The sequence below is a fragment of the Ciconia boyciana genome, chromosome 5 (genome assembly GCF_034638445.1).
Source record: "Ciconia boyciana chromosome 5, ASM3463844v1, whole genome shotgun sequence".
Lineage (NCBI taxonomy): Eukaryota > Metazoa > Chordata > Aves > Ciconiiformes > Ciconiidae > Ciconia > Ciconia boyciana.
The window spans coordinates 41267344-41291480 of NC_132938.1; the positions used below are offsets into that span (position 1 = coordinate 41267344).

At 36.8% G+C, this 24137-nt stretch overlaps 1 protein-coding gene across 5 annotated transcripts in view; it reads left to right on the top strand.

The window, feature by feature from the left end:
- The window catches only part of GLRA3 (glycine receptor alpha 3), a 97343-nt gene extending 74463 nt beyond the window's left edge, over positions 1 to 22880 (top strand). The window contains exons 7-11 of one of the 5 annotated variants that reach the window (XM_072862032.1): positions 11447 to 11661; positions 13277 to 13423; positions 18633 to 18752; positions 21113 to 21115; positions 22611 to 22880. In XM_072862032.1, coding sequence (XP_072718133.1) covers positions 11447 to 11661; positions 13277 to 13423; positions 18633 to 18752; positions 21113 to 21115; positions 22611 to 22880 — 755 coding nt within the window. Of the gene's footprint in view, positions 1 to 11446; positions 11662 to 13276; positions 13430 to 18632; positions 18753 to 21112; positions 21116 to 22610 lie in introns of all 5 variants that reach the window. The other 4 variants (XM_072862033.1, XM_072862034.1, XM_072862035.1 and 1 more) reach the window with 4 other exon arrangements.
- Positions 22881 to 24137: the final 1257 nt, after the last annotated feature.

The following is a 24137-nucleotide window of genomic DNA, read 5'->3' on the forward strand; positions in this document are numbered from 1 at the left end:
TGCTAGCGCACATTGCCGGGTCATATTCAGTTTTTCATCTACCAATACCCCCAAGTCCTTCTCTGCAGGGCTGCTCTCAATCCACTCATTGCCCAGCCTGTATTCATGTTTGGGATTTCCCTGACCCAGGTGCAAGATCTTACACTTGGCCTTGTTGAACTTCATGAGGTTCACACGAGCCCACCTCTCTAGCCTGTCAAGGTCCCTCTGAAATGGCATCCCTTCCCTCTAGAGTATCAACCACACCACTCATCTTGGTGTCAACCACAAACTTGCTGAGAGTGCACTCAATCCCACTGTCCATGTCCCTGACAAAGATTTTAAATAATACTGGTCCCAATATGGACCCCTGAGAGACCCCACTTGTCATTGGAATATGCGACCAGTAATGTGCTTTCTTAAGGCTCCTGCAATGAGATACTGTAGACAGATACCCCTTTAGGATACTCCAAAAGAAACAAAAAAAATCATTTTTCAAAACTAGAAATAAGTGTATTTCTCTGGCCTACAACAGATTAGATTAAAAGGATTCATAAAAGAATGCTAAGCAACTGCAGCTGGTATGCAATAAGTAGCCAAAGAAGAGTTTTCAATTTAAGTTTAGTTGATGGAAAGCTTTTCTGAGACATCCCATAAAACAGGAAAAAAAACCACAAAAGTCTCCCTGTCAAACAAATAACATGAAGCTTCAGGACAGTATGTGGAAACTCATCAGTGCATGTCTCATCAGTGTTTCATGCCCAGTTGAAAATGGACCACTGTAACCACAGCTTGAAAAACAAACTGCTTCTAAATATAGGACATAACAGTTTCAGTAACAGTACAGCATAATGGCTCATCAACTCTTGTGTTCTGAAGTGATGCAACAACATTTCTGATCATTTTCATGGTTTTGTGTCCACTGGCATATCTGCAGTGACAAATTTGGGAAGTGAAGTAGAATCATAACAACCAGAAAAATCACAACATGTGAACCATTCACATTACAAGGATGGTCTTGCTTTACCTCGTCCTCATTCACTTCCTATGTCACGTGCATTGCTCCCCTGGGCTTTTATGCAACACCCAATTTTAATTTCAATCACAGGTAATTTCAGTCACCGCTGCAAAAAAGCCCAATATACGGTAGCATGAGTTTATACGTGTCCTGGTTTCAGCTGAGGTTGAGTTAATTTTCTTTAGAGTGGCTGGTATGGGGCTGTGTTTTGGATTTGTGCTGAGAACAGCGTTGATAATACAGAGATGTTTTAGTTGTTGCTGCACTAGCCAAGGGCTTTTCAGCTTCCCATGCTCTGCCAGGTGCGGGAGAGGCTGGGAGGGGACACAGCCAGGATAGTTGATCCAAACTGACCAAAGGGCTATTCCATACCATGTGACATCATGCTCAGTATATAAAGCTGGGGAAGAAGAAGGAAGGGGGGACATTTGGAGTGATGGCGTTTGTCTTCCCAAGTAACCATTACGCGTGATGGAGCCCTGCTTTCCTGGAGATGGCTGAACACCTGCCTGCCCATGGGAAGTAGTGAAGGAATTCCTTGCTTTGCTTTGCTTGCGTGCGCGGCTTTTGCTTTCCCTATTAAACTGTCTTTGTCTCGACCCTCGAGTTTTCTTACTTTTGCTCTTCCGATTCTCTCCCCCATCCCACCAGGGGGGAGTGAGCGAGCGGCTGCGTGGTGCTTGGTTGCTGGCTGGGGCTAAACCACGACAATACGTAATAGCATTGGCTAACAGGCACAAACAGAAATACTCTGAATCTTGGCTTTCCTCCTGCATAATGGATAATGCACTACACCTGCACTTGATTGATGCTGCTCAGGACTGTCTTATGTCTATTGATGGGTTTTGGCTCAAAGTATTGGATGTAGTGGTCCTGGAAACAGTGGAGCTATGGTTGCTACACTCACCACCAGAACTGATGGGTTCTGCATGTGGCCATTTCTGATAACTCTGTATCCTTAGATCTGCAATCTCGATGAACAGCCCACTTCCTTAACTCCACATTCCCCATTCGACCACGTAACACATACATCCCAAACACAATCTTTTCTCATGATCCTTTAGTTCCCCCTTAAGGTCAAACAAGTTGCTTAACAACCTGTAGATTGTGCCCCTTCTAGGTCCTACCTTCGACTGACTTAATGCCTTATATTAGGCCATTTTGCTGCCAACATGCTAGTGATTAAAGGAGACATAGCTTTGATGCCTTACTCTGCCGACAAGAACTCAAACCTCTACTCATTTTTACAAACACCTAAACCACTCTTTTTGAGACTATAGCAGTGATTTTTAAACCACAGCTTTTTAACCCCTCAGGCTTTTTTCATAGACCACTTCTCAGAAACGAAAGTTTGTACGTTCTATCCAGGAGGTATTCTGTGTGCATGAAATCTTTGAAGCTGCTCATTCTTTCACTGAAAAAGGAGAAATTATAAACACTTTGAAAAACAAACAGAGTCTATGACAGGCTGAGGACGTGACCATCCCTAGATAGAGAAAACAGCACTGCCTGGACTCCAACAGGGCATTTTTCTCTGCAGGAGAAGAGACCTCAATTGTCACCTCCTGCACTTATCAAAATTTAAACATTCTACCTCAAAGATTAATTGAATAAAAATTAATCAGCTCTCCTGGAAGTAGAGACACTACATCTAGATGTCCTTGCTATTTATGTTGCTATCAGATTCTCCTTAATTTCTACTTCTCCCCTCTCTGCCCCGGCTAACGCAGTGCAGCACGTGACTAGTCTTTCACATCACAAGGCTACTGTTCAACTTGATAGGCCTTTCCTGCAGAACTGCTACCTACCCAGTCCATCCCCAGCCTGTACCAGTGCATGGGGTTACCCCATCCTCATTGCAGAACTGTGCATTTGCCTCTGCCAACTGTCATGATATTGCAGTGGGTCTGTTCCTCCAGCCTATGGTGGTCCCTCTGAATGGCAGCGTGGTCCTCCATTCTGAGAGAGATGGGAATTGCAAGTGCAAATTCATCAAGCTGAAAAAAAATTAGATGCTCTATTCCACATTTATTTTCAACTTTCTTCTACTGCAGTCATTATCAGTCTTACACAAATATTAAGTTTACCACCTGCCCCAGTATTTGTTTCCAAAGTCACTTTCTTCCTCACCAAGAACTTGTGTAGTCAATGGCAGGTGACAGCACCAGCAGTGATATCCCACAATATGCCACTGATAACTGCAGACTGTGACTTGAAAGAAAAACTGAATGGTAATGCATTCCTACAGTCATTTTGTGAATCTTGGCTTTAGATACATAGACACCAGCCATATATATGACAACTCGTCTAGTTCTACATGCCAGACACTCAAAAATCATAATTTCTATTCAGGCTGCATGATCATAGATACAACTTGAATGTTTTATAATGAGGAAAAGGCAAGTACTTTTATAAGCAGTTTTTATCTGCAAAATATAGTCAAATTGCAATTTATATTTCAGTGAAAATTGCAAGAAGTGTCTGGAGACTGCACTTACCAAGTGATTTTTTATTACCCTGTCTCCTTCTTAGAGAGGTATGAAAATAATTTCAGCTAACTTTACTTATATGTAATCAATTTTATAGACACAGTCTCTTGAAATAACCAGCTTTGCACACACACGTAATTTATGGAGTGTCTTGTTTAAGAAATTTTATAATGGGAAGGCAAAAGGACAGAAAGTATTTAACAGTATTTCAGTAATAAGTAAAACAGAATGCCTCTCAAATGACAGTGTAGCATTCTGGGAGGAATAAAAAGGAAATCTTTTTACTGAACAAGGTAAACTCAGCTAGACTGCTTGCCTGGTGGTGATTCTGATAATGACTCAAACAGGAGAGAAAGTAAAAGGAGCAGTACTGCCTCATGGAAAAGTCAGTTTATACATTTCATTCTCCTTCTTCATGCTTTCTGTGAAAATCATCTGCCATTATGCTGGTGGTCTATGTCATCCCTCTTACAGCAATAGTTTTATTTCGTTCTGAGACTATGTCTTGTTTTCAGCCAAACAGTTATTTCAGTTAGAACATAAAGTTGTCCTCATAAAATGTCTTTCAACGTTAATAACTTTTAAAATAAAAAGCTTCTATTTGGGGTTTGGGTTTGTTTTTGGTTTTTTTTTTCCTTAATCCAGTTTGTCTGAGGACACTTGGAGCCAATACCCTCACTCTCACTAAAGACAATAGCAACCTTTGCCAGAGTGATTCCATCCTATGTACTAGATAGCCTAAAACATTAAGGCTTACATATGCAGGGTGCTAACAAAAGCATTGATCAATTACATGATGAATGATTTGTTTTCAGGGAAATACTGATCAACACTTTATCTGTCTGGGGCTCTAACACACACATACATAAAGGACTAGCTTTCTACTACCTAGAGCACTGCAGTGTCCCAACTCAGGATGAGATGAGTGCCAGAACCAGCCTTAAGAAAGGGCTGGAAAAATACAGCAAAGGGAAAGACTATGATGGCCTGCAGTTACATCATATTAGGTTGCAGCTGAACAGCAATCTAAAAGCCTCTCACAAATTATTGTCAGTGTGTGTTGTCCTGAGATAGACATTTGTTTTGAGTAAATATTGGTCTTTTTTTCCTCCATACAAAGGTACAGAGAGTAGACAAGAATATTCAAAGCATTGCAATGACAACTATTTAGTGAGAACCAGGGAATCCAAGGTATTAACCATTAGAAAACAGTGAAAGTCATAAAGTACAGTAGCCACATTGCATCAATCTATACAAACTCTGATTATTCAATCAAACAGTATCTTGAGAATTGCAGTTACTCAGCTACCATTTGTTCTGATTCTCCCTCTAGGACTACCATCACAGTACATTAGAAATATAATTTAATTAGTACTGTTTCTCCTTTGAAGCTAGAAGTAGAGCCCCAGCTAGATCTTGAGGGTGTGGGGTTTTTTTTCCCCAAGATTTTTTTTTTAAAATAAACATTATCTAGACATTCTACTTTATCCATATAAAGTGCTTTCAGGTTCCCTGTCTATAAAAGCACTCTGCAGAGCAACTTATATGCAAAGACTATAGTACCAAAACCGTATATCCAGAATCTCACACTAGCATCTGGTAACTATGATTTTACCTAGCTAATCTAGATAAAACCCAATTTTATCTAGATATCTCAATAAAACTAGCTTTTTATCTATCTGCTTTAATTAATCTCTTCAGTGACACTTAAGAGATAGCAAACATTAATTAGGCAATTGGTGTGACTATATTCACCACAGTAATCTGTACTGCATTTTCTGTTCCATTCTCCTGTCTCCGTTTCCTGAGTCCACCTGTTGTTTTGTCTTAGAAGAAGAGTCTTTAACTTTTGCTTTTAGAAGAAAGGACTGTCTTTACTTTTCTCTCTATAGAGAAAAGTGTGTCAGCTGGCTTTTGCAATATGTTATCTTTTCCACATAAAATGAGGAACTGTGATTTTTACAAGTCTAAAAATGGTAAACACTGCAGAGGTTCAGAATAGCACCTAGAAATAAATACTCTGTCTAACACAATTTTCAAGCTCAGATTGATCTTGAATGCTTAGGATCTTTATAGGGAGTATAGAGGAACTGAGCTGCTTAAGAAAGGGATTTCCAGAAGACAGACAAATGGGAGAAGCTCTATATTGTATTAAGGGATCTAAATCTAAGTCAGCTATTTAGGCTGATCATATCCTAGCCACTGAAGAAGTCTCACTCTTCCTTTCTCCTTTCCTGCTGTCTCTCACTACTTAATCTCCTGTTAAACCTGTGTCTCTAGCTGTTTTTCAAGGGGGAAAATGCAGTGCTAGGGGAGAGGACCGTCATCACAGTTCAATTGCCCCAGGACTCTGTTAGCAAATCTCCACAGCTAGCAATATTCTGGCCCTTGGGCTGGCTGTTTGTTGGTCATCAGTCACTGGTAAAAACAGAATTGTGTAGTCTACATCCATATTGACAGATGTGTTGGAATCAGAATATAAAATATCAGCTTTCTAGATCTAAGACTCATACTCTGCAGGGCTCCATAGAGATTTATTCAGATTTGCTTAACTTAGTTTAGTTCAATTTTGCTAAGCTTTGAACCATTCCCTATTCAGCAAGTATAAAATTCTTATTTTAAGTAAATAGTTAAATGTAATCTCATTAAGCTATATAGTCTTTAGGCCAAAGTCCTCTCTACATCCATAAAATATTTTGTAGTAGATCCGATATTAGCATTATCAATGGCTTTTCTTATAAGGAAAGCCAGCCTATGACTTACTGGTATCTAAAGTAGTATCAAGAACTAGCACCTTCAGCAGATCTCTCTCCATTCTGCATGGATTAACAGTTGAATCTCTGCATGTTTAGTTCCTTTCTTTTGTTTATATTTCTTCATTTTATATTTTATTATGTTATTAATTTTTAATTTCATAGTGATTTAATAATTATTATTACTCTTATCTTTACTAATTATTTCTCAGACACACTATTTCCTTGGCTCAGTTTCCTAAGGTGATTCTCCATTATGAAAACTTTCTATGTAGCTTCAGAAACAGCTACTCAGACTTCCTGGGAATTGCAAACATGACCATGACATTGTAAGGGTACAGTAAGAAGAGCTTCCCCCAAGGGATATCTTAAGGGTTGCTAAAAAGGGGACAAATATATTTAAGTTCTACAACCTACTGCCTCTGGAGCAGTTTGAGGCAGAAGTAACTGAAAAGGACCCGTTATGGCCTGAAAGCTACTACTTATGATTGATTTCCCTTGTACATCCCACAGTTTTGGCAGTGCCTTTTAATCACATAGGCATACTGCTGCCTGCATAGTCCACTGCTTAAACAGCAGCTGCCATGGTCCAAGGAGGCTATGCAGTTTGAAGGTGTGCTAAGGTAGAAAATTGTTCTTCTCAGGTTACTCACAGTTGGCCACAGCAGCAACAACCAAAAAAAGAATATGTGACCTAGACACTGACTCCCAAGAAAAGCCACTTATACTTTTACCCTGTAAACCACAGGGGAAAGAAAAATCATATAGACTGACAGAAATATATATATTTCCTCTATAATATTGGTTTCAGTGTGGACATTGCATCGAAATCATGCCAGCCCAGCAGATCTGACTTTGTTACCAAAGAACATGTGTAAGAGAGAAAAATGCACCATCACCTGCATATATACCAGTACATTCACTTCATATGCATAGGTACAGCACTCTGCAAGGCAGCACTTTTGGTGCCTTTATCACACTTGAATTCCTGGTTAGGCTAGACTTACAAACAAAAAGAACATTACCTCTGTTTCAGGAAGAAATGCTTATCCTTTAGGAAGCCCTCAATAGCTGTTCTTTCTTTTGCATTACAAAAATCTGTCCATTGTATGGATTGTGTGCATGTCTATGTTCAGCTCTGGTCTGAAACTATCATCATGCCTTAATTTGTTACTCAGCCTCAGCAAAACCACAAAGGTTTCATATACTCCTCTTAGCCACTCTCCGTGACATTTACAGTGCATATCAGAATGAACGAGAGCTTGCCTTTTATGTACTGCGAATTAATTACTAGAGCAATGCTCTTAGCTGCTTGTCTACCTCCTTCCCCAGCTGAGATGACTTCATGGGTATGTCTCTTCTGATCCATTCAAGCATCCAGTCAAACAGAGAAAACCACAGCTAACCTGGCTTTGAATTCGAAATGGAATACAGGAAGAGAAAGGAGGCCGACAGCTGGATGCTGGCTTCAGCTGGGAAACAACAGCAAAACCTCTGCTGGCTGCCTCCTAGCTGAAGCTCACATCTGCTAGTGCAAATATTTTTTTTCCATTCTGCTTCATTAGCCAAGTGTATGCAGGTGGCTCTGATCTCAGCCAGGAAGGGCAAAAACTAACATCAACCCTTCTACAGTTAGACCAGCAAGTGCTGCAACTGCAGTGCCGAGACTGACTTCCAACTGCTGCCTTTCTCCTCTGCTGTCTTCCACTGGTGAGAAAGCCAATAGTCAGCGGTGGAGTGGCAGAGAGTCCACCTGAGTAGCCACCAGTCTCCCTGGGGAGTTGCCACATATTAGGTTAATTTTTCTGTGCTACGCTGGAACAGAGCAGATGAGGAACATAGGTCTTGACTGGGAAGCAGAGTGGACATATGACTGGCATGTCCATAAACTCCCTGGGCCTAAGACGAAGGCAGGAGTCTGTGTCACACATTCTGTGGAGTTAAGCAAAGATATTTTTCCACTTTGAGACACACTTCACTTTCTTTTTTTCACTTTTTTTGTCTTGTTTTTTGTTTTACCTTGGCCAATGATGTTTACAAAAATACAAAACCAAGCAAAAAAATCATTCAGTATAATTTCTCTGACACATCACTCAGTCTAGTTCTGGCCTCTTCATAATCCCAGCTCTTTTCTCTCCTTTTCTGTGGTTACAATATATTCCATTTGCACTCCTTTCATTCAGAATCTCTTTTATTTTGTTAGGATTCTGTTGTCCACAGCTATTCCTCTCTTTCTCCTTAGTTCAGACAAACCTGGCAAACTTGCAACTACAAAGAAATAATCCACATCAGAGCTAATATATTATTTATTGGTCCTTGTTTAGGACCACCGTATTTTTGTGCTGAGATCTCTGTAATAATTTGAGCCCACATGAGTACTCAGGAAAGAAACTCAGATCTCTTATCCCACCTTTTTCTGTGGAAAAAAACAATGTACAAACAATAGCCAATGTTTATTGACACTCCAATTATGCATATATTACCCATTCTGATGCTCCTTAGTTTTTCTTCCTGATTTGTTTTGAAAGAAGAATATAGGACCATATAAGAAGAAAATGTTACATGTTGAACTGTAATTCTTGCTGATGTGATGCCAAATAAAATGGCTTTGCAAGAGACCTAGATTTGGTTGATGCACTTCTGTCACTCCTTACCAGCATGATTTACTGTGATGTATGAGAGAGAGACAGCTGCTGTCCAAGGCTGCTGAATTAACAGAACAAATGTCACAAAAAAGAAATCTTCAGGGTAAGGACCAGCTTGAAGTAAGAATATGATTCTGACAAAGGCCAGTGTCCTGGTTTCAGCTGGGATAGAGTTAATTTTCTTCCTAGTAGCTGGTATAGTGGCTGTGTTTTGGATTTAGGATGAGAATAATATTGATAACACACTGATGTTTTAGTTGTTGCTAAGCAGTGCTTACAATAGTCAAGGACTCTTCAGCTTCCCATGCTCTGCCAGGTGCACAAGAAGCTGGGAGGGGGCACAGCCAGGACAGCTGACCCCAACTGGCCAGAGGGCTATTCCATACCATATGCCGTCATGCTCAGTATAGAAACTGGGGGGAGTTGGCCAGGGGGCAGCAATTGCTGCTTGGGGAGTGGCTGGGCATCGGTCAGCGGGTGGTGAGCAGTTGCATCACTTGGTTTCTTTTGTTTTTTCCTAGGTTTTGTTCCTTTCTCCCTCTCTTGTTATTTTTCCTTTTCATTACATTTTATTATTATTGTTGTTGTTGTTATTATTTTTGTTGTTGTTATTATTGTTATTATTTTTATTTTTATTTCAACTATTAAACTGTTCTTATCTCAGCCCATGAGTTTTCTTACTTGTGTTCTTCAGATTCTCTCCCCCATCCCATGGGGTGGGGGGGAAGGGTGAGCAAGTGGCTGCGTGGTGCTTAGTTGCAGACTGAAGCTAAACCATGACAGCCAGTCAGAGCAAAACTTCTAGTTATGTGGCATGTGCTGAACTGCTAAGTAAAAGAATGTGTCATGTAGATATGCTTTGGAAGATGCTGGAAGAGAAATGTGGGGGAAACTCCTGGCCTTTTCTGAAGTAAACACCAAAATTCCTATTCACGTTGTTAAACCAGGACTTAATTCCTTGATTGAAGCAGAAATCAGTTTTGAAGCTGGGGCAGCAGATGATTGAGCCAGGATTTGGGACACAGATTTCAGGAGTGTAGACAGAATTCAGAAAACACTGGCAATTAGGAATGGAACTAATAACTGAGCCAGCAGATATAAAACTCCTGAGATATATCACGCCATTTTAAAATTGAACATCATAACTACCGTCTTTCTAAATATTATTTTTTTTAGTTCCTCAGTAGAATCAAAATTTCATACAATCACATTTACTATGACATCATAGAAAGAACTAATGGCCTGTTAAGAGAACTATTATGAAAACAATGAAGTTCAGAAGATATTTCCAAGCACTTAATATGCCTAGAATAAAAACATTACAGTTTCACTTTATCTGAAACTCATTTCTGTGTGCCTAACAGTACTGTCACAGCATAATACACAATATATTAAATTAGTATAGGATAAGCTCATAAATAAGGCCACTACATACATTTTGTTAATATGATAAATATTAAAGCACTACTAATGTGCAACAATTTGCTATAAAATGGCATTTTGGCAAATAAAAATGGATTAGCAAAATATCTATCAAAAACTACTGGAAAACATAACCAAAAAACTTCATACCACTTATGAAATAAATAACTACATAGCTTTCCATGTTAAATTTAGAATTAGGAAATGCCTTCATTCACATAAGGAAGAAATCTGTATATTTCTTGCTGTGAGAAACTGTTTCACATATACACTATTCATAGTAAGAGCATTGCCTTCAGCACTATTCATATGAGAGTAATATGAGCACTGAGCAGAATTATAAAACCTAATGAGACCAGGTCAAGATCTGTGAAATAATCTACAGTTTACAGGGTAAAAAAACCAATCTGGATAAGAGAAAAAAATGGTTTTATGGCATTTCTATGAGCAAACAATAGATTTTTTTGTTCTGGTTTTGTTAAATTAGTGGAAGTTGCTTGAAGTTCAGTATCTTGAAAAATTAGGCCATTTAATCAGCTTCCTAAAGTTGCCTAATCTCAAGTCCTCACTTTCTGTTTGAACCTCAGTCATTGTACTTTTGAGTTGGAACAGTTTGAATGGGGATAAAGGGAGAGATTTAGCAGAATCTCCTATTGATTACCCACACTGATCTTACTATATTTTTCCCAAATTCATTGGATTAAAAAAAATAAATTTAAGCTTAAAATTGAACCAAGAGATAAAGGAAATTTTATACAATGGGAGAGCAAGCCTTTTCTTTGCATACAGCAGTATTTCCAAACACTAAGTGGGATAACAAGTGTGATTGCACAGAGGAACTTTCCTATGTCATAATGATTTGTGGTTCAGTCATCTCTTTGTTTTTATAAGGAAAGAAGAGTTCCAGAGCTTATCGAATTCTTAAATTTTCAGGTTTTCTGTCTGCTGTCTTTCCAGTAGATACTCCTGTTATAATTGGGACTTTACATATTAAAAATCACTGAAGAGAAATCAAAACATTCATCTTCCATTAGATAACAAATGTATTTGATTGAGTGTAAATTCTTTAGAGAGTGCACTAGATGTTGACAGTAGAGAACATTCTATTTCTATTGAATATTTCTTCTTTGTTATAAAAAGGAAAGTTTACATGTATTGAAGTCCGATTTCACCTTGAGAGGCAGATGGGTTACTATCTCATCCAGATGTACATACCAAGTCTCTTGATCGTCATTCTCTCCTGGGTGTCATTTTGGATCAATATGGATGCAGCTCCAGCCAGAGTGGCTTTAGGCATAACAACTGTACTGACCATGACAACACAAAGCTCAGGTTCACGAGCATCTCTTCCAAAGGTAGGCAGAATTTCCTTTGTTTGTACCACATTAGTCATAATGCTATGAGGCAAATAAACACCTTCAGTCAACTTTATCATATGTGTTTTAGTTATTAGCATTTAAGCATCTTCTAAAGGAGATAAACAACTTTGAAATATTTAGGGGTTTTTTGAGCCACCAATCAAATATATTCTATTTCTCTCCTGTCTCAACTATTTAGCCAACCACATATCTACTAAATTCCATAAACCCCAGCAAGTAATGAAAGCAATGTTATTCAGTACTACATAAAGGCTGCTTGTTAGCAGTTGACTAGCTCATCCTTTTCCAGGTCCCAGTATTTGCTGACATCCTAGGAAATATGACTGAATTTCTAAAGGTCATAGATTCCAACCTGTTCTCAATGATATTCCTTTCCCAAAACCTGCCTACATTATGAATTAACTCACTAGTTACAAACACATTTGCATTAAAATGTAGAAAAATGTGAAGCTAAATAGCTCCAAACTATTGTATAAAGAATGTTTCACTACATAATGTAAATATCTTAAAGTATATTTCTATGATTAACTATTTAAGTTTTCTGACTTGTCATTGCTTTAAAGATTTTCTTTTTCATTTTAAGGGTTATTCCTTGACCATCTTCATGTGTCATTGCAGTTAGAAGACATAAAATGTATACAATAAAAATACATAAAGTCCACTTCTGTATTAGTTTTAACATGGTATTTTTAGGTTGTCTAATTACATTTTTTTCTAAGTAAAATAGATACCCTTAACAGAGGTGAGTGTGCTTTGCACTTCAAGTACATAGATCCAAATGCATCCGAATGTAGCATCAACAGAGAAGAAAACGGAACGCTATAAAAACTCAGAAAAGCAAGAATGTAAGAAGTTACCAAAGAGAGCTACAGATGTTTTTGTCACATTTCTGAGGCCTGAAGCTAGCTGTGCTGATTTATATGACAAAGCTCTTGTAAATGTGCACACAGAGAGGCAACAGGCCCTACATTTCTAGTTCAGATTCTGTCCTGCAGCTGAGCTTGGCAATAAATGACTGCAATGAGTTCATCTACTCTGTAATTGATTTTCATTACTTCCACTGTGTCAAAATTACAGGACTAATTTGAACCTATATCTTTGATTTACCATGCCTATATTAGCAGAGAATGAACATATCAGAGTTCTCCATCTATCTCCCTTCTTCTACCTAATTTCTATTCCAGGAACTTTGAATCAGATCCATTATAATACAGGAATTCCCACTGGTCCCACTATAAGATACCCTCTTGTTCCTTAGTATCATTCACAGATCTCAGTGGGACAAATGGAGGAAGAGCATGTGCTTCTTGTGGATTATTTGGTTTGTGATAAAATACACAGTACACTATAAGGAACTGTTAATGATGTAAACAGTAAACATTTTGTGAAAGGCTACATTTTAAAAAATTATATTTAACCCTTATAGATTGAATTGTTGGCCTTCTTATTACCTAGCTTTCATGTTAAGTTTTGTTTGATAAAAGTAGTGTTGGGATGTGGAGATATTAATGCACTTCCTTCTGACATGAAATATTAAACTTCACATCAGTGGTTTTAACATATTCAATCTTTCGCTCTGTTCTCTCCATAGGTGTCATATGTCAAAGCTATTGACATCTGGATGGCTGTGTGTCTGCTTTTTGTATTTTCTGCACTTTTGGAGTACGCAGCCGTAAACTTTGTGTCAAGGCAGCATAAAGAACTTCTGCGATTCCGCCGCAAGAGGAAGAAGAACAAGGTAAAAGTAACAGTATTCACGACTTCGAAAGAGTCTGAGATTGATTTATGCCAGGATATAGGGTTAATTTGGTAAACACACTGCAGCTTAAAGTGGCAATATAAATAAAATGGCAGAACAGAATGAAATTCACTATAGGCGGAGGGTCACTACAAGGACTATGCACTGCATAAATCCAACTTGAATTCTCAAAAGAGGCATTAAGAGGGATTTAAATGAGGCATAGGCCATGTGGGAGCCATCTGCACAAGCATGAATTTCACTCTGCTAGAAAAGTCGGATTATACTTCAGTGGATGAATGTTACTGGTGCATGCAGCAGTTGGTACTACATTGAGATTCAACAAATAATGTGTTTTAATTTCATTCTAGTATTCAGTTCAAAGCTTTAACAACTGTGTTTCATGGAAATATTTTTAATACAAAAAATATTTATTCAATATTATTGGTGGAAGAACAAACATTTTACTTTAAAAGGATGAGAATTTTTTTTTCCTTCTGTTAGTTTTTTTAGTTAGTTCTGTTAGTTTTTTTTCCTTTTCTGTTAGTTTTTTTCCTTCTGTATGTCCTTCATACAACTAGTAAGAAAACTTAATACAGCAATGGTTATTAATATTTATTTTATAGCTGAAGCTATCTAGTCTACCAGTAAAACAAGTCACTACCAATGTGCAAAGTCAAACAGCTAAGGCTACAGGTTGGAGTTCTGAAGTCTGCAGTTAAATCAAGCAATAAGCAAAATTTCTTACAATGATATGTAATTCCTACTTCTGATTTTTCAAAGAGTAAATATTTCTCCAACCTACACATTAAATGAGTACCCACCACTGATGTCATGCAGAGCCTTTCCACTGGCTTTCAGTCGCTATCTAGAATATTACTATGGATGAAATTCTGACCGTAGCAACGTGACTCAGTTCAGCCGTCTTTTGTTCTTAAAGAGTTACGTCAATTTACTGCTTACATCACAAGGAGAAGACAGTTTACAGGTTGTTTGCCTTTTACTTAGAAGATATTGCAAATCTGTAATGCCTGCCTAAGCAGTCTCTGCTAGCAAAACTCCATGTTGAAAGGCAGGCTGGACGGTCAAATGAAAATGACATTTTCATACATTTCCCTGTTCCAGTGTGTCGAGTCCTAGACTTTTTCAGGTGGAGAGAGAAACTCATGTACTGTAGCCTAGAGGATGATTCAGACTGCCTGTACCTGCTTTCAACATTTGTCCCTGTGAAAAATGTGCCTTTTTCTTTTTGCTGGCAGTAGCAGAAAAAACGCTTTCTTAAACACACAGGAGGAAAGCAGCATTTTTGTGACAGAGTGTTTGGGTTTGAAATATGGCAGCTCTCTGAAAGCTGCTTAAAGGTTTGGAATGGGAGGAATGGGATGGGCAGGGAAGGATTACCGGACAGGGGGCAGGTGAGCCACAAATGCGTCACGTATCAAATACAAATAGCTGTGGTGAGTGATATATTATGTGACTATACTTTCAGTCCTTTCTTTTTTTCACCATGTATTACAGTGTCTTCTGCGTCTCAGGCAAATTCAGCATATTCAGCTTAAGTGATGTCTTCTCATTTCCTTAAATACAGGTCCATTATTATAACCACAGGGTTAGAAACCAGCAGGTAATATTACCTTCCTTCCTCAGAATCAAATCAAATCTCTTTCCAGCCCCCTTTTAGCAAGACTTCAAGCTCACCAAAGACACTTCTTCAGCAAACACAATCAATCAAATTTCAGTTTAGAGGTATGTGAGGAAGGATCCACAATATACAAAGCACTTATAAGAGAAGACCACTTAACAAAAAAGTATGCACATGAATAGTCTCATTGACTTAAGTGTTTTGCTGGATCAGTGCTTGACACTATGGCATTTTTGAATTCACACTTAAAGTCTTTATTCTAATTTTGCACTTCATTAGACAGTCTTCTAGCTTCAGGTAGGTTGTCTGCTAGGTTCTCATAAAATTAGAGGATTAGACTTAGAGACTGCAGGGTCTACAGTAAAGTATCAAGTACTCCCCTTAGATTCTGAAGGGTGAAGACATGCATTTCAATGCTTTTCTTCATAACATACCCAGGTGAGGGTATTAACTATATTCAGGGGTATACGGCTTTCCTTTCCTCCCTGTATCTGTATGTTTCATCATGAGACAGGTTTCTCAGCCTAAATTTACCAAAATATACTTTTTTTCCCATACAAGGTTATGATTTTGACAAACAGACATTTTTCTGAAAAGATTAATTTAACTGAACGCTTCTTGACTGACTCCCATTCCATGTAGAGCTAGAGTTCCTGGTCAGAGTTAACCTTTGAGAATACACTTTCTCAGACTCTAGAGACAGCTCAGCTAATTGCTTCTCTTTTTCTCAATGTTTTATTAAACCATTCCTTGCCCAACACGTATATTAGAACTTGAAACATTACAGCATGGAGATTTTATCTCTTAAAAAAATTTGGATCACATCCTAAACCCTCTGGTATACAAATAATAAATGATGTCTTATGGCATAAGGAAAGCAGTTAATAACTAGCCTTCCTTACCACAAATGTTATTATTTATTCACCACAATTTCTAACATGAAATGCAGGCCCTAGGATCATAAGTCAAATTAACTTGTGTTTCCTTCCTCTTTTGTCTTTTTCAAAGTCAGTTACTATAGCTCATGATTATAAAGTTTTGTATGTGTTGTTATCCCTTTGGACTAGGTCAAACAGCCACTGGCTCTCAGGAATTAGATTGTATTGACTTTTAAAACTACCATGTATAAAGAAATGTTCATTTGACCACACAGTCAAAAGACATTAAAAGAAGTTAGGTTAAAAGGCTGCATTTAAAATAAATATCAGGGACTTCCTTGAACTTTAAATCCTCTTTCTTTTCAAAGTGAAAACTGCTATTCTATTCAGTATTTATGTCCAAATGGATTAGAGAAATAGAGCAGTTAGGATAACTTGTTAGACTTTTTCATCCTATATGCTTACCGTCTTGGGACATTTTACTAGGATTAGGTGTTTCTACTAGGTGAATTCCAACCAATGAATGCAGAAATTTTTGGCACTGGCATTTTACCTGCAAACTTCCCAGTGATTTCAAAATTCCTAGTGATTCCTAGTACAGCAAAAATCCTAGTGATTCAACTGTTCTGCTAAAGTCCAAAAATAGATGGGTTTGGAAACGTTTCATTTCAGGTATATGTTGACAGAAGAGAACATGTATGAATAATGTCTAATTGCAAGAGGGCAGCTGGAGAGTTTCCAGTCTATTTTCTTTGTAATTAAAAAGATATGCTTGTTGCAAGAAATATTTACTTTTACCAAGTAACCTTAGCAACAGTCAGACGATTGAATTTCAGTACTGGAATGCCCTTGGGAGGTCAGTGAATCAATTTTCCTGACCTAAGTCAGGATCAGTTATACCCAATTCATCCGAGTCATAAAAAATCCACAAGCTCCCCTGAAATCTATTCCAATGGTTTAGAAAGTTTTTTACGCATGCCTTTTTTGGCCTTTCATGGCTTGTTTAGAAGGGGCACAGAGAACAGACTACTTCGTTCCTTTATGTAGCCATTTGCACGTTTCCATTCAGTCTTCTTTTCTTTCCCAGTTGGCACAGTCTTTTTTTTGCTCATTCTCATTCCCTGAACATTCTCCTAATAAGTCCATATAATTCCTCAAAACTGTGATAGCAACATGAAGCCTAGCCAGTAACAGTTGAGAGCAGCCAAAAGATTGCATCATGCAAGTTATACACTTGTTTATTCAAACCAGTTTGCCATTTGCCTTTTTAACAACAGCATGGTATTGACCCATATCAGGATTGTGATCTTCCATAACTCCCAGATCTTTTTCCAGAACAACTGCAGAGCCATTCACTTTCTATCTGATGTTTGTGAAGTTGATTATTCCTGGCTAAATGTAGTACCTTGTATTTGTACCTACCGGCTCTCCTCCAGTATTTTTCAGACTCTTTGTCCAAATCATTGAATTCACTTTTAACTCTAAACATATTCTCAAACAAATTTGCAGGTTTTCCCACTTTGGAGTCTTTTGTAAATTTAATCAAAACTATGGGTTTTTCCTTCTCAATGCTGATTAAAAACACAGGAGAACTGAAATCTCTCTCTTAAAAAGCATATGATCGAGCTCAGATAAAAACCCTGCAGTAAACAAGTGTAGCAAACAAAATAAGAGCTACTGAGATTTATGGAAAATTATACAGTTATACAAAATGTACCTATGTACAGAGATGTATCAAGACATTTTGGCATCCAAAGCTCATCTATCCTTGCCATTTTCCTTACACTTTTTCCACCTACAGTCACTGCCTCTTTTTACACCATCTAGTATATTTGCAGCCTCCCTTCCCAGACAACAGTAACAGCAGCATCAAAGGTGACTCTTAAGTATAACTGCACCCTCTGGCTACCATTTTTATGGTTGTAAGTATGGACCTCACTCAATGATTTCAAATAACTGAAAAGCAAGTTTCTTTTCAGAGGCCCAATCCAATTTGTACAGAATTAACAAAAATTTTGAAGTGTCTGGGACTGCAACTGTTATTGCAACATAATATGCAACCTACTCATTGCTGTTTTCCAATAGGCATCACAACAGGTATAGGAGATTTTTCAGAAAGGATCTCATTTCTTTATGATTACACAAATGGCATAATGAATCCTGAGAACAGGGGAATTTTGGTTCCCCATATCAGACTTCATTTGGTAGTCAGTGTATGATCCATAGTGCTTTGTCTCTGTCAGAGAAAGAAATCTGGCCAATGAACACAACTATTTCACAAATATTATATTACTAATGTGATGGAAACATTCCTTCAGAACTAATTAATATTAATTATTCATTTACAGTTACACTCCTTTTGGTCTTGAAAGACAAAAGGAAAAAAATTGCAAAATTAGAAGTCATAGAGGGATACTGAAACATACCTATGATCAGTGCTTTTTCTTAGTTGCCTTTACACTGTACGGGGAAAAACTGTGCATATACTGAATAACACTTTGATTTTAGATTAGCTTTTAATATATTTAGTTGTCAGGAATAGTCAATCTTTTAATTCTATTTTCAAAAATCTAAAGATCACTGTATCTTTAGTGAGGAAAATAGACATGCAAACTAGTTTGTCTTTAATGGTAATCACACCTCTTTTCTTTTGTTTTCTTTTTGGTCAACCCATCCGTTTTGGTGAAAGTATTTTGAGGGAGTTCTTGATGGAAATGAAATCAGTGAATCATTGCAGCATAGCAATGGCTTGAGATGTACAGGACCTATAGACGGGACTTTGCCTCAAATCTACAGTACAAATTTAAGGGTAAACTATGAAGAAGATGTCCCATTTGTCATAATGTGATATCCAATCATTAACAGAGGCCCTGTCCTTTTGTCTGAAATAATGTCTTCCCATGTGAACTCCATATACCTTCATTGCTACCTGTATGTGATGACGTGAAATGTTGATAAAGGTACCTGTCTTGTTAATTTCGTAATCCATTTTGATCTGTTTAAATCTGGATTAAAACATAGCATTAAAACTTTCCTTTCTGCAACTTCAAAGGAACAGTGACATCAGTTCAAGAAGAAATCAGTTGCTACCAGATCAGCATTTAAAACCAAGCTGTTTGTAGTGCAAAACAATTCAATAACACTTTTCTTCTCAAAAATGAACAGTAAAAAATATAGCGTTCAAATAACCAAAGCCAAGGCTTCAAATAAGTCTTCAAGCTGTTACTACAACTTACAGTCAAAAGGCTATAGAGATATTTGCAGCCCTTATGCATATTACTCCTCAAGAGAAATGTATTATTAAATGTATGGACAGAAACAGTGTAGTCACAGGGCCACAGAAACTGACTGCTTTCTAATACTTTATAGCTAAGTATTTTGTAGAACAATGCTGATATGAAAATAAACTAATTGAAATTATTTCCTTCAGGCCTCCAAAGAATTCTAAATTTCTAAATAAAATTTTTTATCTAGATTTATTTCCATTCTTTAATTACAGTAATTTTAATAGTGATGATAAAAAATTTATATGTAGCTGTATGCAAAATATTAATTCCAAAGCCGTATGTGTGAAAAGCGCATTCATATCGAATGTTTATTAAAGTTCATTCATAATAAGATTTTAAAAGCATTATCAAAAATCAATTAAAGAACATTCATTTTCTTTTCTTTAATGATGATGCACTAAACAAATACACAAAAGACCCCCCCAAAAAAGCTTCCTTATTACTTTTAAAAAATAATTCAAGCAAAATGCAGGACTTTTTCAGAAAGATTCACTGTCCAATTCTCAACTGGGACATACAGGGTACTTCCATTAGATGATTTTAACAGTGGTAGACTCAGACATGTGCATTATGAGAAATATTTCTAGTCAAAAAGAGGGACTGTAGCCAAGTCGATAAAACAAATGGGGTGTCACTGACATTTTATAAAAATGCCTTCGAAAAAGTACTCAAAAGTTAATAACAATAATAACAGTAACTGCACCTTTCCTGCTGTGCACGAGAACCCTCAGATATGAACCTGAGACCACATTAGTAATTTTTCTGCATTATGAACCTGCTGGAAAACTTGCAGAACCACATTTTGGATATTCCAGCTGGTACCCCAGAAAAAAAAGTATGGTGGTACCTGGCATGTTACAATGCTCCGAAAGGTGCCCTTTCCTGCATATCCATTAGCCCTGGCACTTTGGTCTGACTTGGCAGGCTCCAACCATTCTTCCTGCCCTCATGGAGACACCAGCCAAAATGGTGTCTCCAAATGGAGACACTGGGCAAAAATGCTCAACAACAGAGAGCATTTCCAAGCAGCCTGCTCACAGGCTAAATTCAGGATGTCTGCAAGCAAAAAAATAAGCAGAGACCTGGCCTTTAAAACTATTCTAGGGGATCGCTCAATTCAGGTAAGCATAGAACAGAGACAGTTAAGTCTTAGTATATAGTACCTCATCCTGAAAACATACCCAACTGAAAGCTGCTGCTCAGAAGAATTATTTTATTATCTTTTTGAGCCTGTGAAATTGTAAGCATTATTTTCTGGAGAAGCATGAAAAGATTTAAACCCTGAATTGTACGTATGAAAGTGTTTAAATGGCAAGTTTAGTGTAAATTCTCACAGTCCATGTATTTGTAACTTCTGTTAACGGGAATACACTACTACAACTCTTCTGGAATACAACTACTGTAAAGATGTTATTTCCCATTCTTTTCTGACAGGAGAGGAACACTACTGTAGTAATTAGATCTTTGTTTTATCACGTCATCAAATAATGATGCTATCATTTTGTATTTCTGTTATTCATTTCCATATTGAAGTCAGTCAGTGATTTTTCCTCCTCCTTTTCTTTCCTGTTAATTTTTCTTTATTTTTTGTTTTTGTAGGAGAATGCTAATACAAATTTGAAGCATAGTAGTTTCAGTGAACTATATTAGTCTATAAGTTTATTTAATTTACATATATGAAAAAGTATTGCAGATGGGTAATAACTACAGCTGTTGGGTGGTAACTACAGCTCTGCTGGATGCTCGTGCTGAATGCCAACTAGTTCACTTCAAACTTAGTAATTGATCTGCATTCTTTTGTAGATAACTTATTCAACTAATACTGATAGTAAACATCATTGGAATTTTTTTAAACAAAGTAATTAACAATGGTTCTTTTTAGCAAGTACTACTTAATTGAAACTTTAAATATGTTTAGAATTAATTCTCCATTCTAAAACATTTTCAGAGTATCCAAATGTCCCAGGCATTTTCAAAATGAAAAATTTGGAAGTTTGGATTTAAACTGTGTTCATTGAGAAATTACATTTGTATAAAGTAAGAGGTTTAAATAAAATAAAAATGCTTCAGAATTACTGAACTGAAACACTAATTATTTGACTTGCTTTGGTAAATTTTTTTTTTACCCTTTTATTTTAATTTAAGCTAGGAAGAGATTCAAATATCAAAAATTCTCTTACAAAAGGAAAATGGACTGCTGCTCAGTTCTTTTTTTAATACTTATGGAAATTATTTTCCAAAATACTTATTTAAGAAATAACATATAGATAATACTTTGTCAGACTTCATAAAAGTCTAGCATCCTAAAGCAACTAGGCTAAATTAGACATGAAAAATAGGAAATCCTGAATTTAAAATCAGTATTAAAAAAATTGTGAATGCCATCAAAATCACATGACTATCCTTGAGTAGCATACATAGTGAAGGAATACACTGGAATATATTTCAGAACCAAATTTGGCCCTGGCTTCACAGTCTATGTATCATTTATTTGCCTGCATTTGTACCTCCCTTATTACTTGAGAATACCTATAACCAGGTAAAGAGAAGTACAAAATGTGTCCCCAGATAGAAGCCACATTCTCGAAATGCATGCTATGAAAATATGTATATCTTCAGACCATCTACCATTGTTTCTTTGCCACGTGATTAAAAACTACTTTCTCTTATAGCTCCCTGAATTCAGAATGTCTTTGCCAGTTTTCCCCTGAATTGACAGAAGGAGTCAGAAGAAAAATCTGGCCTTTAGCTTTCATTCACTTTATTTTAAACTAAGACACTTTACATACTATTCTCTTTGTATTCACAGGGAACATACTATTCTCTGATGTATTCACAGTGAACAGCAGAAATTAGGCATAAGATAAGATTAACTAAATATACAATGACAAAATAGGCAGAATTCTCACTAATATAATTAACATGAACATCACTAGTGCTTGTATGATGAGTATCTCCAGAGGCCAGGATCCCATTTTGTTAAGCCACATACAGAGTTAATGGCTGTTGTCTAAAAGACCAGTGTGAAGTTTGCCCAGTTGAAGACTGCGGATATTTACTGTGAATGGGGAAAATCAAACCAAATCAGAAGCTGTGTGCCTGATTACCACTAATTTACTAAGCTTTCTCTTTTCTCTAAATAGATTACAGAATCTATAAACAAATAGGAAAATTCTGTGCTTGTTAAAGCTGCTGCAATATTTTTGACAGACACTGATAGGGCTGAAATTTCAACCAGTTAAGATAAATTGTGGATTCAAGAAGTCACTGAGGTAATGGTGCAATACTTGTTATTTAGCAGCTGGTAAGATTTCTGTAAATAAAAAAAAACGTCTTGCTTTTTTCCTTTCTTTTTTTTTCTTTTTTTTTTTTTCCAATAGGATGATGACGTAAGGGAAAGTCAGTTCAGTTTTACAGCATATGGAATGGGCCCATGTCTGCAAGCAAAAGATGGAGTGACACAAAAGGGGCCAAATAATCCTGTTCAAGCTGCACCAAAAAGCCCTGATGAGATGAGAAAGGTATTCATTGATCGGGCCAAGAAGATAGACACAATATCCAGAGCTTGTTTCCCATTAGCCTTTCTGATTTTCAATATTTTTTATTGGGTAATTTACAAAATCATCAGGCATGAGGACGTTCACCAATAACAAGATTAAGGCTTGCAATACATACAGATGTGGCTGCCATGTTCAACAGGAGTCTTTCTGTTAGAAATGCACATCAGAGGAGTGATTGGGAGAGTTAAAATCATTGGGGGGGGGGCAAGATCCTGCATGGTGTGCAATGCCCAGTCACAATGGAATGGAAGAATGACACCCAGAGAAGATACATCTGCTCTTGCAAACTTTCCATGTCAAACTAAATATTAACTTTTTCGTTGTAAATCACTCTCTACTGAAGTTTTACTGCCAAGTATTTATACATACTGTTACATAGTGGTATAATTGTACAGTACTCTTTGATGTTCCTTAATTTTTTTTAATTCTGGTGTATTTTTAATTAAAAAAATGGATCCAGAATACGCTATGTAAATCCCACAGTATTACAGAATAGATTAGTATTTGTAACCTTTATTTCAATTTTACAAGATAATGACATATTACTGATTTGAGATTACAGTTTTAATAACTTTTCCTTGTCTTAAAGACAGTACCTGTGGTTTTGCAATGAGCACATTTGATGCATTTAAGTTATATAATTTATTCAATGTACTTCATATTACCATTCCCCTGGAAGGTGTATGTTGAAATAATCTCAGACAGCACAAGGTATTTACAGCCTAATAGTCTGCATATCACATGGGAAATATATTAAAATTTGTAAAGTATTGATTCCTGCAAAGGATTTTTTGTTCTTTCAATTACCCACACTTTGATAATTGAAACGTATATTTTTAAATCTTTTTTATATTTTTGAAGGGTTTTTTTCTCAATTGATAAAACTCATACAGCTTTTGAGATAGGCAAACTACATCAAAATTTTGCAATGCTTCATTTTGATTCAATGCAAAGAGATCTTGGACCAAAACTAAAAGCAAATGGTCATCTGCTTCACTGAAACATTTGGAGGACAAGTACAGCTTTGTTTATGCACATTTATCTCCTACATGTTGCATAAATACAGGAAGTTTAATTTATGAATATATCAAGTGTTCTGTCTCATTCTTTGGAGTATATTGACATGACATGTACTGGTTAAGAAGCACTTCACAACTTTGGAAAAACATGCAGCTCTTCTAAAACATGAAAAAGGATCTGGATGGTCTTTTACATTTGTTATTCTTCACATTAATAAATAGGAGAACAACTATTAAAATTCTTACAGAGATTTTCCCTGTTTAGGATTATTAAGTCATATTAGTTGCTTCTTTGAATTATAACACAATAGATCACATTTATGGCATA